Source organism: Dendrobates tinctorius, unplaced genomic scaffold (genome assembly GCF_039654945.1).
Source record: "Dendrobates tinctorius isolate UK_male_01 unplaced genomic scaffold, ASM3965494v1 ptg000184l, whole genome shotgun sequence".
Classification (NCBI taxonomy): domain Eukaryota; kingdom Metazoa; phylum Chordata; class Amphibia; order Anura; family Dendrobatidae; genus Dendrobates; species Dendrobates tinctorius.
This window is the reverse complement of record NW_027361851.1, coordinates 17,187,283-17,213,844: the sequence shown is the minus strand read 5'-3', so window position 1 is coordinate 17,213,844 and position 26,562 is coordinate 17,187,283. Positions and strand designations below refer to the sequence as shown.

Here is a 26,562-nt window from a genome sequence, read left to right as displayed (position 1 = left end):
CCCCACTGCTCCACCAACGCATGACGGCGGTGCTGCATGGCGGCGGACGGTCCCTCTCCTCGCCCAGACAAGGCGGACGGAGCTAGGGTGCCTGCACCGTCCGAAGATGGATTACCTCATGGCAAGGAGGTATGGTTGGGCTGGGAGGGCCCCTGGGCAGCGAGTGGCTCCAGGCTAGCGCCGGCTTAGGGAAGAGAGGTCAGCAATCCGTATGCCCCAGCAACTCAGGTGCTGGAGCCGCAGAGTTACCATGGGGCTGTGATCAGCAGCCATCTCCCTCCTTCCTCTTTCCTCCCCGCTTCCTTTCTCCTTCCTCCCTCCTATACCTGTAGCCAGGGTACGTGGAGGCCCCGCGCGGGGCATAGTGGTTTTGCCAAGGTTCCCCAGCTGGGGAAGGAGGGCGCCTCAGGGCGGTACCGGGGGAGCGCCAGGATAGCGCGCCCATGCTCGGGTGGGCAGTGTCAAATTTAGCCTGCGGCTTCGGCCTAGGCCGCGGGGGGAAGGCCCGCCCCCCGGCGTGACGTCAGATCCGGCGCCGCCCCCAGGTCCGGGGCGGGCGCTGGATTAAATCGAGGCCCCGGCTTCAGAACAGGGTAGGCCGCGATCAGGAGAGCATCGCAGCCTACCCAGAGAGGAAGGAACAGCTGCAACCAAGACAGAGCGAGGATCAGGAGCGCGGGGAGACAACAGGAGCCGGGTAAGTGCGACCCCGTCCCGGAGCCACACTAGGGCAGGTTATCCTCCTTCTCCTCATTCCCCCTTATGCCTTAAAGAAAAGAAAAAAAAAAAAAAGAGGGAAAAGAGAGAGAGAGAGAAAATTGTCCTTTTTTTCTGCATTATGTCTGGGAAAGTGAAAAAGCACACGTCCTTTTATATCGCATGCGTTTCCTGTGGGGTTGTGTTCCCACGAGCGCAGATTAAGTTATGTGAAGCCTGTAGTTCCGAACGCGCCCAGGAGCCCTCCCCTCCAACGGAGCCCAGGGGTTCGGACCCCCTGGAATGGGCGTTATCACTTTCTCGGTCTATGGTTTCGCTTACGAAGGCGATTGAGACCCTTCAGGCCCCGGATAGGGGTAGAGACGACGGCTCGCCTGTTTGGGAGGGTTCATCCACCTCACAAGAGCCGCCGGCCTGCAAGGGCCGCACTCTCTAAGCAGACGTACAGGGAGAGATCCCATATGGCGTCTCCGGGCCCCTCCGGTGCTTCGGCATCCGTGAGTGCGGCGTATCACTCACCGTCACCATTGTCTGGGAGCGAGAAGAGTTCGGATGAGGACATGCAGGAATCCTTGGACCTGGATACCTGGGGTGTTGGGAGACGGTAGACAGTCTCATTGAGGCTGTCAATCAGACTCTAGGTATTGAGGAGGATGTCTCCCTAACCGCAGGGCATAAAATATCTTTTAAAAAGGCCAGGCGACCACATATGGTGTTTAGCACTCATCCAGAATTCGAGGACATGGTGCAACGGCATAGGGAACGTCCAGACAAGCGTTTTTCGGGACAAAAACGCTAGAGACGAGATACCCGTTTGCACCAGAGCTCTGTAAGAGATGGGCGGAATCTCCAATTGTGGATCCCCCAGTGTCATACCTGGCCTCAAGATCGTTGTTGTCAGTGCCTAGTGGTTCTTCTATTAAGGACCCCACGGATCGGCTCATAGAAGGTTTAGCCCGCTCAGTGTATGAGGCATCGGCATCAGTGCTTTTGCCTTCATTCGTGGCAACATGGGTGGCCAAGGCCATGATTTCATGGTCAGAGTCATTGAATAAAGTCCTGCAAGATAGAGACTTGCCGATAGAGGTATCTGAGATGGCAAATCAGATCGCGATGGCGTGTGACTATCTAATGCATCCTTGGATGCGGCTAATTGCGCGGCACTAGCGGCGGCAAACGCTATTGCCATTAGGAGAGCCTTGTGGCTAAGGCTATGGCGGGCTGATTCGATTTCTAAGAAATCGTTAACATCCCTGCCATATCAGGGTAACAGACTATTTGGAGAGAAATTAGACAAACTCATTTCGGATGCGACAGGGGGAAAGAGCAGCTTTCTACCACAGCAGAAGAGTAGACTGCCTTTTCGTCAACCGCAGGCGCGCTTCCGAGCATTTCGCACCCCCGGATGGGCAACAGCGGCCAGTTCTACCGCCCCAGCTCGCTACAACCAAGACAGAGAGCGCCAGTTCACGTATAAAGCCAACCCGCTTGGGAGGATGTGGGGCCGACCACCCAGGTCAAGGGGGGCCAGGTCCCAGAGGCCCTCAGCAAAATGACTCGAGGCATCAGGTACCCGAAGACAGCAGAGTAGGCGGTCGTCTGCTCAGGTTCCGCCACGTCTGGGTCAAGGTGGCACACGACGCATGGGTGGCGGAATTAGTGTCATCCGGGTACAAAATAGAGTTTATCGGACATCCTCCGAGACGATTTTTTTCTTTCCCGGCTTCCCAAATCGGAATCCCGGGCAGAGGCGTTGATAGGAGCCATCAGGATTCTTCAGTGCAACGGGGTCATTGTCCCGGTACCAGAGGGCGAAAAGGCTCAAGGATTTTATTCCAACCTGTTCGCGGTCCCCAAGAAGGACGGAACAGTAAGACCGGTTCTGGACCTAAAGCTCCTAAACAGGTTCATCAGGCACTTTCGGATGGAATCCCTCAGGTCAGTGATATCGGCCATGGAGCAGGGAGAATAGTTGGCCTCAATCGATGTCCAGGATGCCTACCTGCACATCCCTATTTTTCCCCTGCATCAAAAGTTCCTTCGGTTTGCAATCAATGGCCAGCATTTTCAATTTGTTGCTCTGCCATTCAGGTTAGCCACGGCTCCCAGGGTATTCACGAAGGTAATGGCGGTCGTCATGGCCATTCTTCATTCTCGGGGCATAGTGGTTTTGCCGTACTTAGACGACCTCTTAGTAAAGGGGCCGTCCTTTCAAGCATGCAAGGAGAATGTCAGCATCACGCTGGATACCCTATCTCGCCTAGGATGGTTGGTCAATGGGAAAAAGTCATCTCTTAACCCGGCTCAGAGGATTCCATTCCTAGGGATGATTTTCGACACCTCCCGAGGGTTGGTAATTCTCCCTCAAGACAAGGCTCGGGCGCTCCGGCAGGGAGTTCGGAGTCTTCAGCATCCAGGCCCTCACACGATTCGATTTGGGAATAGGGTTCTAGGGAGGATGGTAGTGGCAATAGAAGCAATTCCGTTTGCTCAATTTCATCTTCGTCCCCTGCAGCGCGCTCTCTTGGCAGCGTGGGACAGGAGTCCGTTCTCCCCAGATCATCAGTGCAGGTTGTCCTTTCAGGTCCGACGAGCACTTCAATGGTGGACGCGCGACTCCTCTCTCCTTCAGGGGAAACCCTTTCCTCCAGATCAGTGGTTGGTGATCACAACCGACGTGAGTCTTCTCGGGGAGCAGTATTTCGCCATCACACGGTACAGGGGCAGTGGTCGCCCCAGGAGGCTCGTCTTCCAATCAACTTGTTGGAGATTCGAGCAGTGCGGTTGGTGTTGCAGCATTTTCAGCACTGGCTAGCAGGACGCCCAGTCCGGGTCCAGTCAGACAATGCCACGGCGGTGGCGTACGTGAATCACCAGGGAGGCACGCGCAGCAGGGCAGCCATGCGCGAGATAGAGCATGTACTCCGTTGGGCCGAGAGGCACCACTCAGTAATCTCAGCAGTTCACATACCAGGCGTGGAAAATTGGGCAGCAGATTTCCTGAGTCGGCAGGGTGTCGTGGCCGGGGAATGGTCCCTGCACCCCGAGGTCTTCCAGCAGATTTGCCAACGGTGGGGGACTCCAGACGTAGACCTGATGGCCTCCATGAAGAATGCCAAAGTGGGCATGTTTGTCGCTCGGTCCCAGGACCCGCGAGCAATCGCAGTGGATGTGTTGGTCATTCCATGGAGCCAGTTTCGGCTCCCATACCAGTTTCCCCCTCTGCCACTTCTCCCGAGGGTCATCAGAAAGATCAAGACAGACAGGGTCCCGGCGATTCTGCTGGCTCCAGACTGGCCCCGTCGAGCTTGGTACGCGGATCTAGTACATCTCCTCGCAGAAGTGCCATGGCGTCTACCGGTACGGCCAGACTTATTGTCCCAGGGGCCGATCTACCATCCGAACTTAGGGGCCCTGTGTTTGACGGCATGGCTGTTGAATCTTGGATTCTGACCCAGGTGGGGTTTGGGCGTGAAGTGGTTGCTACAATGGTTAGCGCCCGTAAGCTGCCTCGGCGAGGGTTTATCATAACAATTGGAAGGTTTTCTTTCTCTGGTGTCGAGAGCACGGGGTTGCGCCTTTGTCCTTCTCGGTTCCCAACATCCTGGCTTTTCTGCAGTCAGGCTTAGACGCAGGTTTGGCCCCGAGTTCCCTGAGGAGACAGATATCGGCCTTGTCGGTTCTTTTCCAGCGAAAGATAGCTACCATTATGCAGGTCAAGGCATTCATTCAGGGGGTCTCTCATTTGGTGCCCCCCTTTAGAGCGCCCATAGATGCCTGGGACCTTAATCTGGTTCTGGGTGTCCTGCCGGAAGCTCCGTTTGAGCCGTTACAGGAAGTCGCATTGTCATACCTTTCCAGGAAGGTTGTGTTTTTGGTAGCCATAACTTCCATTAGGCGGGTTTCGGAATTGGCAGCCCTATCCTGTAGAGCTCCGTTTTTGACTTTTTTTTAAGGATAAGGTAGTCCTTAGACCACCGCCGCCGTTTCTGCCGAAGGTTGTGTCCTCTTTCCATATTAATGAGGACATTGTTTTGCCTTCGTTTTGTCCAGCTCCGGTACACAGAGTGGAGAAGGCGCTCCACATGTTGGACCTAGTAAGGGCCCTCAGGAGGTACGTGTCAAGGACAGCACCTTTTCGCCAGACACTCGTTGTTTGTGATCCCCGAAGGGCGCAGGAAGGGGCTTGCAGCCTCACGGTCGACCATAGCCAGATGGATTCGCCTAACTATTCAAGAGGCTTACCGTATCAGAGGCACGCCGATTATGCAGGTAAACCACTGGGTGCATAGCAGAGCTCGGAAGGCAATTTACAATGCAAAATTGGCTGGCATTAAGATTGGGTGCCATGTCACATTCGGAGAGCCCCTGATGGGCCTAAACATGGAAACCCCCCATAAGTGACACTATTTTGGAAACTAAATCCCCTAAGGAACTTATCTAGATGTGTGGTGAGCACTTTGAACCCCCAAGTGCTTCACAGAAGTTTATAATGTAGAGCCATATTTTTTTCACAAAAGTGAGCTTTTCGCTCCCAATTTTTTTATTTTCTCAAGGGCAACAGGAGAAATTAGACCCAAAACGTTGCTGTGCAATTTGTCTGAGTACCCCATGTGTGGGGGTAAACCACTGTTTGGCCGCATCCCGGAGCTCAGAAGGGAAGGACCGCCAGATTTTACCGTTATGGTTTTCAGGTGCCATGACCCACTGCGAGAGCCCATGAGATCCCAAAACAGCAGAACCTCCCATAAGTGACCCCATTTTATGAACTACACCTCTCAATGAATTCATCTAGGGGTGCAATGATCATATTGACACCATGGGTGTGTAACATAATTTTATACCATTGGGCAATGAGGGAAAAATTACTACATTTTTATCACCAAAATTTTGTTTTAGCCAAAGATTTTACATTTTCACACAAGAAGTGGGTAAAAATGGCAACAAAATTTGTCCCACAATTTCTACTGAACGTGGCAATACCCCATATGTGGCTGCACAGTAATACGGAACGCTATTTGCCTATTCAAGTGAATGGGTCTGTACACATGAGTGTGTTTCCACAGACCATGTTTCCGTGGGCAAAACACGCTAACATGTCCGTTTTTTTAACGTCAGAACGGGCCATAAAACGTCCTGCGCACGTGCATACACATAACACACATTGATGTCATCCATGTGACACGCATCAGCGCCGGGGAAGAAGCGTTACAGTAAGTGCTGTTCCCTGGTGCCGGGTGCTAAACACGGCTCTCATTAGTCTCTTCTGCTCTGCCGGCGTTCGTTACATTTAAGTAATAAAAGAGACAGCAGGCGGCGGCGGCTGATGGGACTACTACTCGCATCAGCCTACTCCTGCTGCTGCTAATAAAAGTGACAGCAGGAGAAGTACTGAGTACATTTACTGAACATACATTTCCATCGGCCAACATTTCGGATTTTAAAATAATTTTTCAAGCTGGTATTGTAAAGTATTCTAATTTACTGAGATAATGACTTTTGTGTTTTCATTGGCTGCAAGCCATAATCATCATCATTAACAGAAATAAGCACTTGAAATAGATCACTCTGTTGACTCTATATAATGAGTTTCACTTTTTGTATTGAAGAACTGAAATAAATTAACTTTTTGATATTTTAAATTTTGTGAGAAGCACCTGTATATGTTCACATATGCTAAATATACTCCCCTTTTGTTAATCTTATATTTCACACTAAGTTGGTAATGTAACAAAGAAAAATATTGGCATAAATTTAATTTATGGGATCAAATAACAAAAATTGCCACGTGCATATGTCATAGAATCATAGAATCGTAGAGTTGGAAGGGACCTCCTGGGCCATCTGGTCCAACCCCCTGCTCAAAGCAGGATTCGCTAAATCATCCCAGTCAGATGTCTGTCCAGCCTCTGTTTGAAGACTTCCATTGAAGGAGAACTCACCACTTCTCGTGGCAGCCTGTTCCACTCATTGATCACTCTAACTGTCAAAAAGTTTTTTCTAATATCTAATCTGTGTCTCTTCCCATTCAGTTTCATCCCATTGCTTCTAGTCTTTCCTTGTGCAAATGAGAATAAAGTTGATCCTTCTACAATGTGACAGCCCTTTAGATATTTGTAGACAGCTATTAAGTCTCCTCTCAGTCTTCTCTTTTGCAAACTAAACATTCCCAAATCCTGCAACCTTTCCTCATAAGACAGGGTTTGCAGACCGGTCACCATTCTGGTCGCTCTTTTCTGAACTTGCTCCAGTTTGTTGATGTCTTTTTTAAAATGTGGTGTCCAAAACTGGACACAATATTCCAGATGAGGTCTGACCAAAGAGGAGTAGAGGGAAATAATGACTTCACGTGATCTAGACTGTATGCTTCTGTTAATACATCCTAGAATTGCATTTGCCTTTTTTGCTGCTGCATCACACTGTTGACTCATATTCAGTCTGTGATCTATTAGTATACCCAAGTCTTTTTCACATGTGCTGTCACTTAGCCCTATTCCTCCCATTCTATATATGCTTTTTTCATTTTTATTGCCCAGATGTAGTACTTTGCATTTCTCCCTGTTAAAAACCATTCTGTTAGTTGCTGCCCACTTCTCCAGTTTATTTAAATCTTTTTGAATCCTCTCTCTCTCTTCTCTAGTATTAGCTATCCCTCCTAGCTTTGTGTCATCAGCAAATTTAATCAGTTTACCCTCAATTCCTTCATCTAAATCGTTGATAAAGATGTTGAACAATACAGGGCCCAGGACAGAGCCCTGTGGTACCCCACTTGAGACATTCTTCCAACTGGATGTACAGCCATTTACGACCACTCTTTGGGTCCGATCACTAAGCCAGTTATGAATCCACCTAACAGTTGCCTTGTCCATTCCATACTTAGTCATTTTTTCAATAAGGATTGTATGAGAGACTTTGTCAAATGCTTTGCTGAAGTCAAGATATACTATATCTACAGCATTTCCTTGATCCACCCAATCAGTGATACCCTATATACTTGTGAATAAGCCGAGATTTTCAGCCCATTTTTGGGGGCTGAAAGTCCCCCTCTCGGCTTATACGTGAGTCATATACCAGGGGTGAGCGGGGGTGTCAGAGACCATACTCACCCCCTCCTGGCATGTCTCTGCAGCCCCTGCTTCACCCTCAGTCGTCTGCTTCCTGCTTTCGGCGGTCACGTGGTACTTCTCATTAAACTCATGAATATGCGGGGGGTATTTATGGAGCAGGAAGCAGATGACTGATGGAGAAGCAGGGGCTGCAGAGAAGATGGTGTGTCAGGAGGGGGTGAGTATGACGGGCAGAGCAATAGTCACCTGTCCCCGTTCCTTTGCCGTGCACCACTGTGTCTCCGGGTCCTGCTGCTGTGACAGCAGAGGGCGCGATAACGTAGTCAGTGCGCGCCCTCTGACGAACGTGACTGCAGAGAACCGGGAGACACAGCGGTGGACGGCGATGGAACGTGGACCGGTAACTATCGCCGATGCCGGGGGCTCAGGACGGAGAGGTGAGTGTCTTTTTTTTTTTTTTATTGCAGCAGCAAATAAGGGGTATTTATGGGCCATCTTAAGGGGCAGCATTAACCCTTGTGCAGGAGCATCTTATGGGGCAGCATATGGGGGATATTAATAAATAAATAATAATAATCTTTATTTTTTATATAGCGCTAACATTCCACAGCGCTTTCCAATTTGCACACATTGTTATCACTGTCCCCGATGGGGCTCACAATCTAAATTCCCTATCAGTATGTCTTTGGAATGTGGGAGGAAACCCACGCAAACACTGGAAGAACATACAAACTCCTTGCAGATGTTGCCCTTGGTGGGATTCGAACCCAGGACTCCAGCGGCTGCAAGGGGGCAATGCTATCCACTGAGCCACCGGAGCATCTTATGGGGCATTAACCCTTGTGCAGCAGCATATGGGGGGTATTTATGGAGCATCTTATGGGGCAGCATTAACCCTTGTGCAGCAGCATATTATTGGGGGTATTTATGGAGCATCTTATGGGGAAGCATATGGGGGTATTTATGGAGCATCTTATGGGGCAGCATTAACCCTTGTGCAGCAGTATATGGGGGGTATTTATGGAGCATCTTATGGGGCAGCATTAACCCTTTTGCAGCAGCATACTATGGGTGGTATTTATGGAGCATCTTATGGGGGTATTTATGGAGCATCTTATGGGGCAGCATTAACCCTTGTGCAGCAGCATATTATGGGGGTTATTTATGGAGCATCTTTATAAGGCAGCATTAACCCTTGTGCAGCAGTATATGGGGGGTATTTATGGAGCATCTTATGGGGCAGCATTAACCCTTTTGCAGCAGGATATTATGGGGGGTATTTATGGAGCATCTTATGGGGCAGCATATGGGGGTATTTATGGAGCATCTTATGGGGCAGCATTAACCCTTGTGCAGCAGCATATTATGGGGGTTATTTATGGAGCATCTTATGGGGCAGCATTAACCCTTGTGCAGCAGCATATTATGGGGGTATTTATGGAGCATCTTATGGGGCAGCATTAACCCTTGTGCAGCAGCATATGGGGGGTATTTATGGAGCATCTTACGGGGCAGCATTAACCCTTGTGCAGCAGCATATTATTGGGGGTATTTATGGAGCATCTTATGGGGAAGCATATGGGGGTATTTATGGAGCATCTTATGGGGCAGCATTAACCCTTGTGCAGCAGTATATGGGGGGTATTTATGGAGCATCTTATGGGGGTATTTATGGAGCATCTTATGGGGCAGCATTAACCCTTGTGCAGCAGCATATTATGGGGGTTATTTATGGAGCATCTTATGGGGCAGCATTAACCCTTGTGCAGCAGCATATTATGGGGGGTATTTATGGAGCATCTTCTTGGGCCAGCATTGACCCTTGTGCAGCAGCATATGGGGGAGCACCATTAACCCTAGGCTTATACGCGAGTCAATAAGTTTTCCCAGTTTTTAGTGGCAAAATGAGGGGGTCGGCTTATACACGAGTATATACGGTATTTACACCTTTTGCCATGAAGCCCTTTTTTTTGGTGCAAGCAATTCCCTTCATAAGTCACATGCTTAGTGAAAGGAAGGCCACCAGTGTGCAGTCTGTGTCATATGGTCTGTCAGTATATACACACCTTTTTCTGAAAGGTCACAGAGGCTGCAACATCTTTAAGCAAGAGGTACCAGTAACCAAACACTATGAAGACCAAGGACTTCTCCTTAACAACTTTGTCCTTGACTTGTTTGAAGTCCAAGTACGGAGTGGGTTATAAAAAAAAACAAAAAACTGATGATCCCCCGGAGTACCATCAAATCCATTATCATCAAATGGAAAGAACATGGTACCACAACAATCCTGCGAAGAGAGGGCTGTCTACCAAAACTTTCAGCCTGGGCAAGGAGGGCAATAATCAGAGAGGCAATGAGAGGACCAAAGGTAACCCTGAAGGAGCTGGAGAGTATGTCTATATAGCTGTCCATACAACCACAATTGTCTTACACTCCATAGAGGTGACCTTTATGAAAAAAAAAAGTGAGCAGAAAAATGCCTTTACTTACACATAAGAATGGGAAGGCTCATTTTGAGTTTGCCAAAAGACTTGGGAGACTCCCTAAATGTGTGGTCAGATGACACCAAAATTGAACTTTTTGACCTCCAAGGTTAATGAAACGTGTACATGTTTTTGAGTGACCTAGTCAAAGCACATACGTTAATCCAATTGGGAATATGTGGTCAGACTTTTAGATTGCTGTTCACCAGAGGAAACCATCTAACTTGAAGGAGCTGGAGCAGTGTTGCCTTAATAATAGGGCAAAAATCCCAGGTGGCAAGATGTGGAAAGCTCTTAGAGACTTATCCAAAGCAACTTGCAGCTGTAAGTGCCACAATAGAATGCTCTACAAAGTACTGACTTTTGGGGAGTGAATAGTTTTGCACACTGAATTTTTCAGTTATTTTGTCCTCTTTCTTTTTATTATTAAGCAAACACCCACCAAATGTTCACAGTTGTAGGCATATTCTTTACATGAACTGTTGCAACACCTAAAAAACCCCCACTGAAGCTCCAGGTTGTGAGGTAGCAAAACATGACAAATGCCAAGGTGGGGGGGTGTGAACACTTTAACAAGCCACTGTATTTTTAGGATGGTCATCATTAGCATCACTTGTCCCCCAAGGTGGAAGTGAGCAGCACCAGACAAACCCTTTATTCTTATTTAGTTAACATTTGACAGACTTTTAAATAGCATCTGTCAAATCTCAGTGCCAGGTAGCCTTATTTCAGGTTTCTGTTTGAGCACTTTCAACAACTAATGGGATTGTCTTGTGTACCACCAGACATCCCTAGAAACGTCTGCAAGGACACCTGACATCCAGAGAGCACTTACTATGGCAATGCAGCAAGCAAAGTTAATTCTGGACTACAGAAATATCTTAATACTTTGCTGTTTTCAGAGTTATTTTTATAAGCATGATGATCTATAAAGAAATCAAGTTTTACATCAGGTCTAGTCTTAACCAAAACTTTTGTTCAAAGTGTTTTATCTTTTCTCTTATTTTTTCTAGGATCATGTTCTTGACAGTCCAAGAAGTTACTACCGCTGGGACAGTGCTACAGAGCCAGATTATTGGTTTGAACCTGTTCAAGTCTGGGAAGTAAAATGTGCAGATCTTTCTGTTTCTCCTGTTCATAAAGCTGCAATTGGACTGGTAAGTCTTTATGCATCACTAATAACATTGCATATGTAACCAAAGATAGAAGATAGTCAGTGGGTGCTTAGGTGCTATTTGAATGTTTACATCTGAGCTGTGAAGTCTGAGTCGTGGAGTCAGTGTCCATTTTGGTGGAGTTGAACTTGGGAGACTGTATAAAATGGACAAACTCGGACTCCTAAAATATATAATTAATTGGGTTCAGCAGGTAAGTACAGGATGTGCTGTAAATGTTTTCATAATACTTTGGGGAAATTGACATGTCCAGTAAATGTCTGTCCTGCTCCTGAGAAGAATATAGGTTTTTAGTTGAGATGAATCTGTGCTGCATTTTATATACAGGCTCCATAGTGAGGCAGTGCTGTGGAGTTGGATTAGAAAGTCAGAGAAATTGTGGCGTCTGAGTTGGTGGTTTGGCTTACCGACTCTCCAGCCCTGGTTTACACAAAACATCCAACAGCTTGTCCTCTCCAGCGACGGTGACTCCCTATAAAAAAAAAACCCACTGACATTATCACTTCAACTATAAGGCATGCTTAGAAGAAATCAGGACAGAGCAGGTATGCAGTTGATTAGAAAAAAATGAGTTAAAGGGAATCTGTCACCCCTTTTTTGAGATATCATATAATGATATCATTCAATTGTGTGTCACATAAGGATTCTCTTAGTACTTTTGCTTCCCCCTGACCCCGCACCTTTCATGCATAAATACCTTTTTTATATCCGTTCGGCACGGTGGCTTAGTGGTTAGCGCTGCAGCCTTGCAGCGCTGGGGTCCTGGGTTCGAATCCCACCAAGGGACAACATCTGCAAGGAGTTTGTATGTTCTCCCCCGTGTTTGCGTGGGTTTCCTCCGGGCACTCCGGTTTCCTCCCACATTCTAAAGACATACTAATAGGGAATTTAGATTGTGAGCCCCATCGGGGACAGTGATGATGATGTGTGCAAAATGTAAAGCTCTGCGGAATATGTTAGCGCTATATAAAAATAAAGATTTATTTTTTTTAATTTATGTATGTAAACTGCCGCTGTCCGGTCCGCTGGGCGGGGCTTGTTCACCTGCTCCCCCCCCTGTTTTGCTCTCCGCATTTCTTCTTGTGTAGCGCAAGACAGGGAGGGGGAGCAGTTGAATAAACCCCGCCCATCAGACCGGACCGTGGCAGTTTCCTTATGTGACACTCAATTGAATGATATCATTATATGATATCTCAAAAAAGGGGTGACAGATTCCCTTTAAGAACTTGATTAAGGTCGCAGCTCAGTAGCCATGGACGTATGAGAGATGTCGTGGCGACTAATGGCCGTATGTCAGCCTGTATCACAGCTTTACAGATTCTTAGCGGTAAAACAAGACACAAATTGCAACTTAAAGGGAATATGTCACCCCTTTTTTGAGATATCATATGATGATATCATTCAGTTGTGTGTCACATAAGGATTCCCTTAGTACTTTTGCTTCCCCCTGACCCCGCACCTTTCATGCATAAATACTTTTTTCATATCGGTTCAGATGTACACTCACTGGCCACTTTATTAGGTACACCTGTCCAACTGTGTGTTAAGACTTAATTTCTAATCAGCCAATCACATGGCGGCAACTCAGTGCATTTAGGCATGTAGACATGGTCAAGACAATCTCCTGCAGTTCAAACCGAGCATCAGTATGGGGAAGAAAGGTGATTTGAGTGCCTTTGAACGTGGCATGATTGTTGGTGCCAGAAGGGCTGGTCTGAGAATTTCAGAAACTGCTGATCTACTGGGATTTTCACGCACAACCATCTCTAGGGTTTACAGAGAATGGTCCGAAAAAGAAAAAAAATCCAGTGAGCGGCAGTTCTGTGGCCGGAAATGCCATGTTGATGCCAGAGGTCAGAGGAGAATGGGCAGACTGGTTCGAGCTGATAGAAAGGCAACAGTGACTCAAATTGCCACCCGTTACAACCAAGGTAGGCAGAAGAGCATCTCTGAACGCACAGTGCGTCGAACTTTGAGGCAGATGGGCTACAGCAGCAGAAGACCACACTGGGTACCACTCCTCTCAGCTAAGAACAGGAAACTGAGGCTACAATTTGCACAAGCTCATCGAAATTGGACAGTAGAAGATTGGAAAAACGTTGCCTGGTCTGATGAGTCTCGATTTCTGCTGCGACATTCGGATGGTAGGGTCAGAATTTGGCGTAAACAACATGAAAGCATGGATCCATCCTGCCTTGTATCAACGGTTCAGGCTGGTGGTGGTGGTGTCATGGTGTGGGGAATTTTTTCTGAGCACTCTTTGGGCCCCTTGGTACCAATTGAGCATCGTTGCAACGCCACAGCCTACCTGAGTATTGTTGCTGACCATGTCCATCCCTTTATGACCACAATGTACCCAACATCTGATGGCTACTTTCAGCAGGATAATGCGCCATGTCATAAAGCTCGAATCATCTCAGATTGGTTTCTTGAACATGACAATGAGTTTACTGTACTCAAATGGCCTCCTCAGTCACCAGATCTCAATCCAATAGAGCATCTTTGGGATGTGGTGGAACGGGAGATTCGCATCAGGGATGTGCAGCCGACAAATCTGCGCCAACTGTGTGATGCCATCATGTCAATATGGTCCAAAATCTCTGAGGAATGCTTCCAGCACCTTGTTGAATCTCTGCCACGAAGAATTGAGGCAGTTCTGAAGGCAAAAGGGGGTCCAACCCCTTACTAGCATGGTGTACCTAATAAAGTGGCCAGTGAGTGTATGTAAACTGCCGCTGTCCGGTCCACTGGGTGGGGCTTATTCACTTGCTCCCCCCTCCCTGTCTTGCTCTACGCATTTCTTCTTGTGTAGAGCAAGACAGGGAGAGGGGGAGCAGTTGAATAAGCCCCGCCCATCGGACCGGACCGTGGCAGTTTCCATTCATCTGAACCGATATAAAAAAGGTATTTATGCATGAAAGGCACACAATTGAATGATATCATTATATGATATCTCAAAAAAGGGGTGACAGATTCCCTTTAAAAATAAGAGTTTTTTTTAACAATTTTATCACACTTGGATTTTTTTCCCCCAACTTTTTATGGTGAAATAAATATTGCCCTTCAAAACTACTAAATAAATTTCCATTCAAAAACAAGCCCTTGTAATAGCTACATCAAAGGGAAAAATTAAAAAGTTATAGCTCTTGAAAGATGAGAAAAAAATTAAAATGCAAAAACAAAAGTTCTCTGTGTTAAGAATGATGAGGGCCCTTTGACAGGCATGGTCTTCATTAAGGCAACTGCATTGAACAATTTCCTGAGGCGACAAAGTCATCATCCAGCTGCGCTGAAAATAGGTATTGTACAAGGGCTGTTTCTACTTCTCATGAGAAATCATTCATTCGTCTACACACAGATCTTTTCCCTGTGTGTAGATTTCAGAGACTGGGTTGTCCAGAATGGCTGCTGAGATACTCCTTTAAGCATGCAGGTGTTCAATCAAGATCTGATCTACTAGTACCCTGCAATGAGGGGAGACGAGTCAGATTGACTTGTACCTTCCATAACAAATCTAAGGAGGTGAAGGATCTCTTGAGGCTCGACTGGACAAAATAGAAATTGAATGATGATGTTGGAGCATTGGTGTTGGATTATCCGTAGGTCAGCTTAACTTCTGAGGCATTGAATGTTACATGGCTTCATAAAAGTAATTTGAAGGGGACTTTTACATTTTCTTTTAATTATATTTATCTGGACACCACCTTCTAGAGTGTTTCTACTGGCTTGATAAATATGAACAGAGAGTTTGTGAACTGTAAGTCACAGGGGCTGGTTATTTGGTGGCATGCCAACAGAATTATGTGGGCAAGGCGAATTTTATAACATGGCTGATGTAGACAAACAAGAAGAAAAATCAGTGGCAGCACTTGTATCATGGTGGTGCTGTGTGAGGTGCCTGGAATTTCCAGTGATAAAGTTGGCTCAGCCCACTGCAAGAAGGTGTATGTTAGGCCGGTTTCACATTCGCGCTTTTGAGCGCAGCGACGGCCTGCGCACGGCCGCCGCTAAGCCCCACCCCCTGCCCCGCCTCCTGCCCCGCCTCCACCGGTATCTCCGCCTCCGGGCGCATGACGTTGCATGCGTCGTGCGTCCCCTATCTTCATCACAGAGGGCGCAGGCCGTGCGCAGTCTGCGCACAGTCTGCGTTTGGCGGCGCATGCGTCCTTTTGACGGTGCGCCGAGCACAACCAAAATGCAACAGGTTGCGTTTGGCGCTGCTCGGCGCACCGTCAAAAGGACGCATGCGCCGCCAAACGCAGACTGTGCGCAGACTGCGCACGGCCTGTGCCCTCTGTGATGAAGATAGGGGACGCACGACGCATGCAACGTCATGCGCCGGAGGCGGAGATACCGGTGGAGGTGGGGCAGGGGGCAGGGCTTAGCGGCGGCCGTGCGCAGGCCATCGCTGCGCTCAAAAGCGCGAATGTGAAACCGGCCTTAGAAAACAAGGTAGTACATATAAGCTTGGTGGATATTTTGCCTGAAAAGTATTATGGCACTGAGTCTAAATGATGTGATCTGCTTTGTTCAATTTATCCAATGAATCTTTGATGGCATGTTCTGTATTATTGGGGAGATTTGCTCAGCTTTGTCAGTAGAAGTAAGGAGTTGCTTAGTTTAAGAGTGTTCTTAACTGTGTAAGGGCACCCTAATTTCATGGTGATCATTTGTGATTGGAATTTTTCATTGCTATATCAGTTGACCTTATGGGAAACTTTGTGGCCTTGCACGGTGTTACTTTGAACTTGATAGGGATTTATGCTGCATTATAGCATCTTATAAGTTCTGCAATATTTTGTGTGATGTGTGGTAGAACTTGGTTATTTTGGAGTTATACAGACTTCATAAATATGGAAGACTTTGATCTGCGCCCTCTCAATGTCATCACGAGGGGCTTATCGCTGCCATGGTGACATGGGTCACCCGCGCTAGAAACTATAGAGATCATGCGCAGTGCTGCACTGACAGTTATAAAGCATAGCAATGTTCCTGCATTGCTATGCTTGTAGAATTTGCGATCAGAGTGCTGAAAGTAACATAGTGGGACTAAGGAAAAGGTAGAAGAAATTGTAAAAATATTGAAAAAAATCACAAAATAAAGCAAATCTAAAAATATTTTGTACCCATAAATATTTTAAATATTTTTATGAAAAGAAAAAAACTACACATTTGTTATCGATGCATCCCGAACGACCAGACCTGTAAAACTGTCCCACTAGTTAACCCCTTCAGTGAACACTTTAAAAAATAAAATACTAGGCAGAAAACTATTATCATACTGCCAAACAAAATGAGAAATAAAACTCGATCAAAAAGGCGAATGTCAATGAAAATAGTATAGTTGAAAATGTCATCTTGTCCTGCAAAAAACAAGCCATCATATAGCTCCATCAGTGGAAAAATTAGTTATAGCTCTAAGAATATAGCAATGCAAAAATATTTATTTTTTCTATACAAATTTTTGTGTAAAAGCGCAAAAACATAAAGACACACATAAGGTATCGCTGTAATCATACTGACCTGAAGAATAAAGCGGTTTATTCAATTTTTCCACATGCAAAACGGCATATAAAAACACAAAGATAATTCCTGAATTGCTGTTTTTTGTTCATTCTGCCTCCTAAAAATCGGAATAGAAAGCGATAAAAAAATGTCTTGTGCGTGGAAATGGTACCAATAAAAACGACAACTCGTCCCATAAAAAATCAAGCCCTCATATAATAACACTGGTGGCAGAAATATGGAAAAAGGCATCTTTTAGTATGATAGCAGCCAGACATAAAAAACGTATAAATCTGGTATCACTGTAATTCCACCGACCCAAAGAATAAAGATTTCTAATCACTTATACTGCACGAGGAACAGCGTATAAAATAACTGAAACCAATTCTTCACCTGTTGTTGATTTGTTCATTCTGCCTCCAAAAGATCTCAGTAAGGCTCTACTCACATTAATCCTGCGCTCTGTGCTGAGCGCTTAAACCAGGGTTTCTGCAGTTCTTTAAAATACGTGATTCACACGGAGCCCCCAGCAGAAGATTCCCTATAATGAGGCAGATGGAGGCACTGTGGACACTGTCTGGCCTATGATCAGGCGGTGACTGTCTCTTTAGGCTTGCATGAAAGTGCCGTCAGCCACAGTTTTGTGCACCTTGGAAAAGGACACAGATGAACAGAGGCCAGATGGAGTCCAGAGTAACTCTGCTGCCTTTTTCTAGTTATTGGATCCATTGGGGGTTTCATCTTAATCGCGTCATTCGGAGATTTAGTTGGAAACTTCAAAGTAAGGGCTCAGCGTAGAGCCCTGGATAAATGTGATCCCAAATGTTATGGAAAATGTTCCCAATAAAAGCTTCAACTTAATCCACAAGAAAAAAGCAAGTACCCCACTCAGATCTGTCATCTGTTAACGGAAATATAGGGGGCTTCCATGTTACTGGTGATACATAGGCTGTGCAAAAGCACTATGGCTTCTCGCACCCAAAAGAAATCCATTGAAATCTGTACTCCCAAATCCAAATGTGCCCCCTCCGTTCTGAGCCACACAGTGTGTCTTACCCACATTTAGTGCCCATATGTTTGGCATTTCTGTCACCAGGTTCGGCCGATATGAGTATGGCTACCACCTTTCAGGGTTTATCTACAGCATTGTATAATGCTGTAGATAAGCCCCTAATCCGACCTGCAAGAGGAGAAAAATAACTTTTATTATACTCCCCTGTGGGGCGGTCTGGTCTGATGGGTACTTCAGGTCCTGGTCCGACGCCTCTCATCTTCTTGCTGCCCTCCTGCTTGCTTCACAAGCTCCCCGGCATTGCGCTCCAGCGCAGGCATACTTATCTGTCCTGTTGAGGGCAGAGCAAATTCCTGCAGTGCGCAGGCACTGTGCCTGATAAGTACGCCTGCGCAGGAGTGCAATGCCAGGGAGCCTGTGAAGCAATCAGCAAACCCTATATTGCACATGCCCTGCAATTTCCCTAAAAGAGACACCCTTTTTGAGAAAGTGCAGGGCATGTGCAATATAGGGTGAGCTGTGGACTGCCCTTGTCAGGGCGGGAGTTTTGGGGAATAGATGACTGCTAGCCCCATAGGGATGTGACTAGGGTATTGTCTTCCCATCGCTATTTACCAGGGACCCTTGCTGCACATAGGATCTCTGAGGACTCCCGGCTCTTCATTTCTGTGGTGAGACTGTTCCTTATTTATGTTACAACTTTTGCTAATATATGTAGCCATCACCTTTTGGCTGTTGTTAACATATGTGTGCAACTGGGCTATGGCGTTTATATGTTGAATTGTGATTTATCAATTGTTGTATCCTGGCGATATATTGTTACCTACACTACAGACTACTTTAGGTGACAATCTACATCCTTTATAATGCATTTAGGTGGTTTTTCCCCTTTTGTAGGGACCTCGTACTAAATTGGCATTTTTAACTTTTTGATTTTGGGTGACACACTTATTAGGTCTTTTATTCAACAGATTAAAAGTTATGTTTTAATTCCACCTATTGCTGTATATATACAATATCTTTTTGGTGAAATCTTTCTTGTGTCAATTTTTGACAGAAAATGTCTTTTGCTTTATTGTGCGTCTTATAGTCAGAATATACTTACAAATACTGTGGCGGCAGCAGGAGTCGGGCGATTATGCGGCGGTCCAGGTCGATGATCACACTCCCTTCCCAGGCTGGTGCGGCAGGTTCGGCGGTGGTGGTCCTTAGTGCGGGGGGGGGGCTCCGCTGGCATTTTGTGAAAGTCCGGAGGCCCCGCGCATCCATTGCTGCGATGCTGTGGCCTTCAGAAAAATGGTCGCTGGGGGCGGTGCATGCTCAGCTTGCGATCTCGTCTCCCGAGATCTCGGATGAGATCTCAATGTGAGCGTGCGGCGGCCATTTTCGCGGAGGCCACCGCAATGCAGCAATAGATAGGCGGGGCCTCCGATCTTTCACAACATGCCGGCGTAGCCACCCGCTCCACACAACACCACACCGCCTCACCATCCTGGGATGGGATTTCCCAGAGGCCAACCCATCGCAGCAATGGATATGCAGGACCTCCGGGCTATCACAAGTGAATTCATTCGGAGGTGTAGTTTTTAAAAATGACATCAATTATGGGGGTTCTGCTGTTTTGGCACCTCAGGGGCTCTGCCAAATGTGACATGACATCCTTAAACCGTTCTAGCAAAATGTGAGCTCCAATATGGCGCTTCTTCCCCTCTGAGCTTTGCACTGTGCCTCAAAAGTAGTTTTCGACCAATTATGGGATATCTGTGTACTCAGGAGAAATTGTATGGTCCATTTTTCTCCTTTTACCCTTGTGAAAAATAAAAGGCTGAAAGAACATTTTTGTAGAATTTTTTTTTTTTTGTTATTTTCACGGCTCAAAATTACTAATTTCTGTGACACACCTGGGGGTGGGTGCTCACCACACATCTAGATAAGTCCTTCAGGGGTTTAGTTTACACTTATGCGTTCAAAAAGTCAAACATGCTCCTTCCCTTCTGAGCCCTGTCGTGCGTCCAAACAGTGGTTTTCCACAACATATGGGGTATTGGTGTACTCAGGAGAAATTACACAACACATTTCGGGGTCCATTTTCTCCTGTTACACTTAAGAAAATATAAAAAAAAATTGTGGTCTAAAGTAAAATTTTTGTGCAAAAAATTAAAATGTTCATTTTCCCCTTCAACAATGCTTCAGCTCCTGTGAAGCATATGAAGGGTTAATGAACTTGAATCTTGTTTTAAACACTTTGAGGGGAGCAGTCTTTAGCATGGTGTCAATTTAGGGTATTTTCTGTCATATAGACCCTCAAAGTCACTTCTGGTTCTTAAAAAATTAAAAATGATTTTGTAAATTTTGTTGGAAATATGAACTTTTGATGGTCAACTTTTAATCCTTCTATCTTTCTAACAAAAAAAAGTGTAAAAAATTTTACTGAGGTAAAGTAGACTTGTGGGAAATGTTATTTTTTAGCTATTTTGAATGCCATAACTTTTATATCCTTAAATCGAAGAGAAGTTTGAAAAATGTTAGTTTTCAAATTTTCACCACATTTCCGATTCTTTTCACAAATGTAAGTCATATTGAACACATTTTACTACTATCATAAAGTACAATATGTTCCAAAAAAAAGCAATCTTGGAATCAGTGGGATCTGTTGACACTTTCCAGAGTTATTACCTCATAAAGTGAGGTTTCTACAATCTTTCAGTAACTCATGTGCAGTCCTCAGCAGCAGCCGCCTAGTAGTGTGATGGAGCTGCGATGTTCTGTACGTTCACTGATGTGCAGTCCTCAGCAGCAGCTGCCTAGTAGTGTGATGGAGCTGCGATGTTCTGCACATTCACTGATGTGCATTCCTCAGCAGCAGCCGCCTAGTAGTGTGATGGAGCTGCTGCGTTCTGCACCGTTCACTGATGTGCATTCCTCAGCAGCAGCCGCCTAGTAGTGTGAAGGAGCTGCGATGTTCTGCACCGTTCACTGATGTGCAGTCCTCAGCAGCAGCCGCCTAGTAGTGTGATGGAGCTGCTGTGTTCTGCACCGTTCACTGATGTGCATTCCTCAGCAGCAGCCACCTAGTAGTGTGATGAAGCTGCGAAATTCTGCACCGTTCACTGATGTGCAGTCCTCAGCAGCAGCTGCCTAGTAGTGTGATGGAGCTGCTGTGTTCTGCACCGTTCACAGATGTGCATTCCTCAGCAGCCGCCTAGTAGTGTGATGAAGCTGCGAAATTCTGCACCGTTCACTGATGTGCAGTCCTCAGCAGCAGCTGCCTAGTAGTGTGATGGAGCTGCTGTGTTCTGCACCGTTCACTGATGTGCAGTCCTCAGCAGCAGCCGCCTAGTAGTGTGAAGGAGCTGCGATGTTCTGCACCGTTCAGATGTGCATTCCTCAGCAGCAGCCGCCTAGTAGTGTGAAGGAGCTGCGATGTTCTGCACCGTTCACTGATGTGCAGTCCTCAGCAGCAGCCGCCTAGTACTGTAATGGAGCTGCGATGTTCTGCACCGTTTACTGATGTGCAGTCCTCAGCAGCAGACGCCTAGTAGTGTGAAGGAGCTGCTGTGTTCTGCACCGTTCACTGATGTGCAGTCCTCAGCAGCAGACGCCTAGTAGTGTGATGGAGCTGCTGTGTTCTGCACCGTTCACTGATGTGCATTCCTCAGCAGCAGCCGCCTAGTAGTGTGAAGGAGCTGCGATGTTCTGCACTGTTCATTGATGTGCAGTCCTCAGCAGCAGCCGCCTAGTAGTGTGAAGGAGCTGCGATGTTCTGCACCGTTCACTAATGTGCAGTCCTCAGCAGCCGCCTAGTAGTGTGATGGAGCTGCGATGTTATGCACGTTCACTGTTGTGCATTCCTCAGCAGCAGCCGCCTAGTAGTGTGTTGGAGCTGCTGTGTTCTGCACTGTTCACTGATGTGCAGTCCTCAGCAGCAGCCGCCTAGTACTGTAATGGAGCTGCGATGTTCTGCACCGTTCACTGATGTGCATTCCTCAGCAGCAACCGCCTAGTAGTGTGATGGTGCTGCTGCGTTCTGCACCGTTCACTGATGTGCAGTCCTCAGCAGCAGACGCCTAGTAGTGTGATGGAGCTGCTGTGTTCTGCACCGTTCACTGATGTGCATTCCTCAGCAGCAGCCGCCTAGTAGTGTGAAGGAGCTGTGCTGTTCTGCACTGTTCACTGTTGTGCATTCCTCAGCAGCAGCCGCCTAGTAGTGTGATGGAGCTGCTGTGTGCTGCTGCGCCATTCCCAGTGTACATTCGGCCTCTGTTGGAGCCAGTAATAGCTGATTGTTGGGGTGTCTGACCCCACTGAGCTGATAGTGATGATCTGTCATGAGGTTTAGTCATCAATGTGATAGTAATGAAGACCTCTTCAGAGCAATCACAATCCTGCTCATACAGGCATTATGTTTACATTGTTACAGTGTCATTGGGTCTCGAGCACAAATAATATTTTTTCGTGCACAGTTGTGCACATGGCTCCATGGTTCCCTGCTTTGTTATTTTATTTGGCGTTTGAAATAAATTTGTGACTGCAGCAGTACTTGTCAGCAGTGAGTGTGACATGTTTCCATAATAACAGGGTCTGTACCACAGGACTGGTGTATAGCAAATGTGGTGTCAATATTCAAAAAAGGGGACAAAAACTGAACTTGGAAATTATAGGCCAGTAAGTTTAACCTCAACTGTGGGTAAAATCCTGGAGGGTTTTCTAAGAGATACTATATACTGGAGTATCTGGAGAAGAATAACCTTATGACCCAATATCAACATGGGTTTACAAGGGACTGTTCCTGTCAGACTAATCTGATAAGCTTTTATGAAGAGGTAAGTTCCGAACTGGACCAAGGGAATGCAGTGGACGTGGTGTACATGGACTTTTCAAAAGCTTTTGATACGGTGCCACACAAAAGGTTGATACATAAAATGAGAACAATGGGGATAGGGGAAAATATGTGTAAGTGGGTTAAGAGCTGGCTCAGGGATAGGAAACAAAGGGTGGTTATTAATGGAGCACACTCGGACTGGGTCACGGTTAGCAGTGGGGTACCACAGGGGTCAGTTTTGGGCCCGCTTCTTTTTAACATATTTAATGACCTTGTAGGGGGCATAGAGAGTAGAATTTCAATATTTGCAGATGACACTAAACTCTGCAGGGTAATCAATACAGAGGAGGACAATTTTATATTACAGGAGGATTTATGTAAACTAGAAGCTTGGGCTGATAAATGGCAAATGAGCTTTAATGGGGATAAATGTAAGGTCATGCACTTGGGTAGAACGAACAAGAACGAACAAGATGTATAATTATGTGCTTAATTGTAAAACACTGGACAAAACAGTCACTGAAAAAGAACTGGGTGTATGGGTGGACGACAAACTCACATTTAGCGGCCAGTGTCAGGTAGCTGCTGCAAAGGCAAATAAAATAATGGGATGCATTAAAAGAGGCATAGATGCTCATGAGGAGAACATAATTTTACCTCTATGTAAGTCACTAGTGCGACCACACTTAGAATACTGTGTACAGTTCTGGTCTCCGGTATATAAGAAAGACATGAACTGGAGCGTGTGCAGAGAAGAGCGACCAAGGTTATTAGGGAACTAGGGGGTCTGCAATACCACGACAGGTTATTACACTTGGGGTTATTTAGTTTGGAGAATCGAAGGCTTTAGGGGTGATCTTATTACAATGTATAAATATATGCGGGGACAATACAAAGACCTTTCTAATGATCTTTTTACTCTTAGACCTGTGACTGGGACAAGGGGGCATCCTCTACGTCTGGAGGAAAGAAGGTTTAAGCATACTCACAGACGTGGATTCTTTACTGTAAGAGCAGTGAGACTATGGAACTCTCTGCCATATGATGTTGAAATGAGTGATTCCCTACTAAAATTTAAGAAGGGACTGGATGCCTTTCTTGAAAAGTGTGATATTACAGGGTATACACACTAGTTTCCTTAATATTGCGTTGATCCAGGGAGCTAGTCTGATTGCCGTATGTGGAGTCGGGAAGGAATTTTTTTCCCCAATGTGAAGCTTACTGTTTGCCACATGGTTTTTTTTTGCCTTCCTCTGGATCAACATGATAGGGCAAGTTAGGATAGGATATGGGTTGAACTAGATGTCTCCCTTCAACCTTAATAACTATGTTACTATGTCCTGTCTGTGGTTAGTCAACACCAGCATGGGTATATGGCCCCAGTCACAGCAGGTATGTGAATGGCATGTGCCAATTACGGATAGATACTACTGATGGATCTTAATGCCAGATGACTGTAACATGAAGCAAATATGTTGGCTCTTTCTAAATTTCATTTAAAATAATTAAATTGACTATTTCAATTTTTTCATTTTAGGTGGAAGATGAAAAGGGAATCTCTCTGCGTTTCCCTCGCTTCCTTCGCATTCGAGAAGATAAAAAGCCTGAAGAAGCAACAAACAGTTCTCAGGTACCTTATCTAGATATTTTCTCCCTGTACTGTTTTATCATCGCTGACATACATTAGTGGGTAAATTTTCTACTTATGGAGAGTGACATGCCAAGTCTGGCATTCCAGTATGAGGAGACATAAATGCATTGCAAGCATAGCATGCTATTCCTGGCATGTCACTTTTCACAAGTAGAAAACTTACCCCTTTGATCCCACTATTAGCTTCTCACCTATCCAAGTCAGATCTCATACTCTGCACTGATGAGGAGCAATACCCTGAAACACAGTGTCTGCAAATTGAGATTCTGATTTGCCTTTTATCCTAAATCGTGTGGCAAGGCTCATTGAATGGTGGATATTGACTTGTAGGATTGCTACTTCCATTAGGTGTTACTAGAGTTCATTTCCTCTTCCTCTCTGAAGAGACAGTTTGAATATTCATACCACATAGTAAACTGGCATGTTTAGCTGAAGTTCAAAGTCTTAGATTTGAAATCACTAATAAAAATGTGCCCGGCAGTCATGGATAAAGCTAGAGTTGGGAAGAGAAGTATACAGAGCGTTACATATTCCAGTAACACTTTCCACTCTAGAGTTAAGTATAGGCTTTTGGAAACAGGAATAATGTTGACTGTGAAAACACTAGGTTCTAGTGCCCTGATCACTGACAGTCCGGACAGATAGACCTACAGAGATTTAGCAAGTTATTTTGGTAATAACAAATAATAAAAAAGTGTCATTTCAAAAAGCTCATTATCTGAATATTACATTTGGCTTTTTTTTCTTTAATTTTTTAAAATTGTGTATTCAACATTGTAGCTGTATATTTTATTAAAAAAATCTGTTGAAAGGCCAACTTCCCTCCTGTGTGTATGTGTGTATATATATATATATATATATATATATATATATATATATATATATATATATATATATATATATATATATGAGGCATTGTGATTACTCCCTAATCTTGCCTCCTGCACGGTAGCTCCGCCCCCACCACATCACACATAATCCCGCCCACATTACCACACACAATCCCGCCCCCACCTCATTACCACACACAATCCCGCCCCCCCACCACATTACCACACACAATCCCGCCCCCCTACCACATCACCACACATAATACCGCCCCCCACCACATCACCCCACACAATTCCGCCCCCAAACCACATTACCACACATAATCCCGCCCCCCCACCACATCACCACACATAATATATCACCACACATAATATATCACCACACATAATATATCACCACACAAAATCCCGCCCCCCACCACATTACCACACAATCCTGCCCCCCCACCACATCACCACACATAATCCCACCCCATCACCACACACAATCCCGCCCCATCACCACACACAATCCCGCCCCTCACCACATAATCCCGCCCCATCACCACATACAATCCCGCCCCTCACCACATAATCCCGCCCCCACCACATCACCACACATACTCCCGCCCCCCACCACATTACGACACACAATCCCGCCCCCCACCACATCACCACACATAATCCAGCCCCCCCACCACATCACACAATTCCGCCCCCCCACCACATCACCACACATAATCCCGCCCCCCACCACATCACCACATTCGATAAGATTGGTGCTCTCCTACCTGATCCTGTATTCGCACATGGTCAATTATACACTGCATTCTCTAGCGTAACGAGTTGTAAAGGTCTTTCAGTTCAAATTGTACCTAGTAGAAGTCAAGGAAAGATCTTTGAAAATGACGAAAATGACTATACATTTAATTGTGTTTACAGAGAAATTTTAACTTAATTTATGTTTCGTTATGAAATTTGTTTAGAGGCTGGAATGAATAAAAAACGCACATCTTACTGAATCCAGTTTGTTTTTGATTTTACACTGTGAATAAAATGTATCAATTAGTATTATTCAGATTTTTAATGATTATTATTGTTATTAACTTCATTTTAATTTAATTTACCACCTGCGTAAGCGCTATTGAATGTTGTCATTATTTACTTTAGTTTAATCACCAGCAGCGTTAATTAGATTGCAATGAGCGTGCCGAGCGTTAGCTGGCTGGAAACAGCTAGTATCACTATCATTATAAACCAGTACGCAGAATACAGTTGTGGCCAAAAGGATTGACACCCCTGCAATTCTGTCAGATAATAC

At 45.8% G+C, this 26,562-nt stretch overlaps 1 protein-coding gene across 6 annotated transcripts in view; it reads left to right on the top strand.

Moving 5' to 3' along the window:
• The window catches only part of LIG1 (DNA ligase 1), a 314,922-nt gene that overhangs the window by 272,669 nt on the left and 15,691 nt on the right, over nucleotides 1-26,562 (top strand). For all 6 annotated transcript variants that reach the window (XM_073552127.1, XM_073552126.1, XM_073552125.1 and 3 more), the window contains 2 exons: nucleotides 11,281-11,424; nucleotides 24,319-24,411. In XM_073552127.1, the coding sequence (XP_073408228.1) occupies nucleotides 11,281-11,424; nucleotides 24,319-24,411 (237 nt within the window). The remainder of the gene's footprint in view (nucleotides 1-11,280; nucleotides 11,425-24,318; nucleotides 24,412-26,562) is intronic.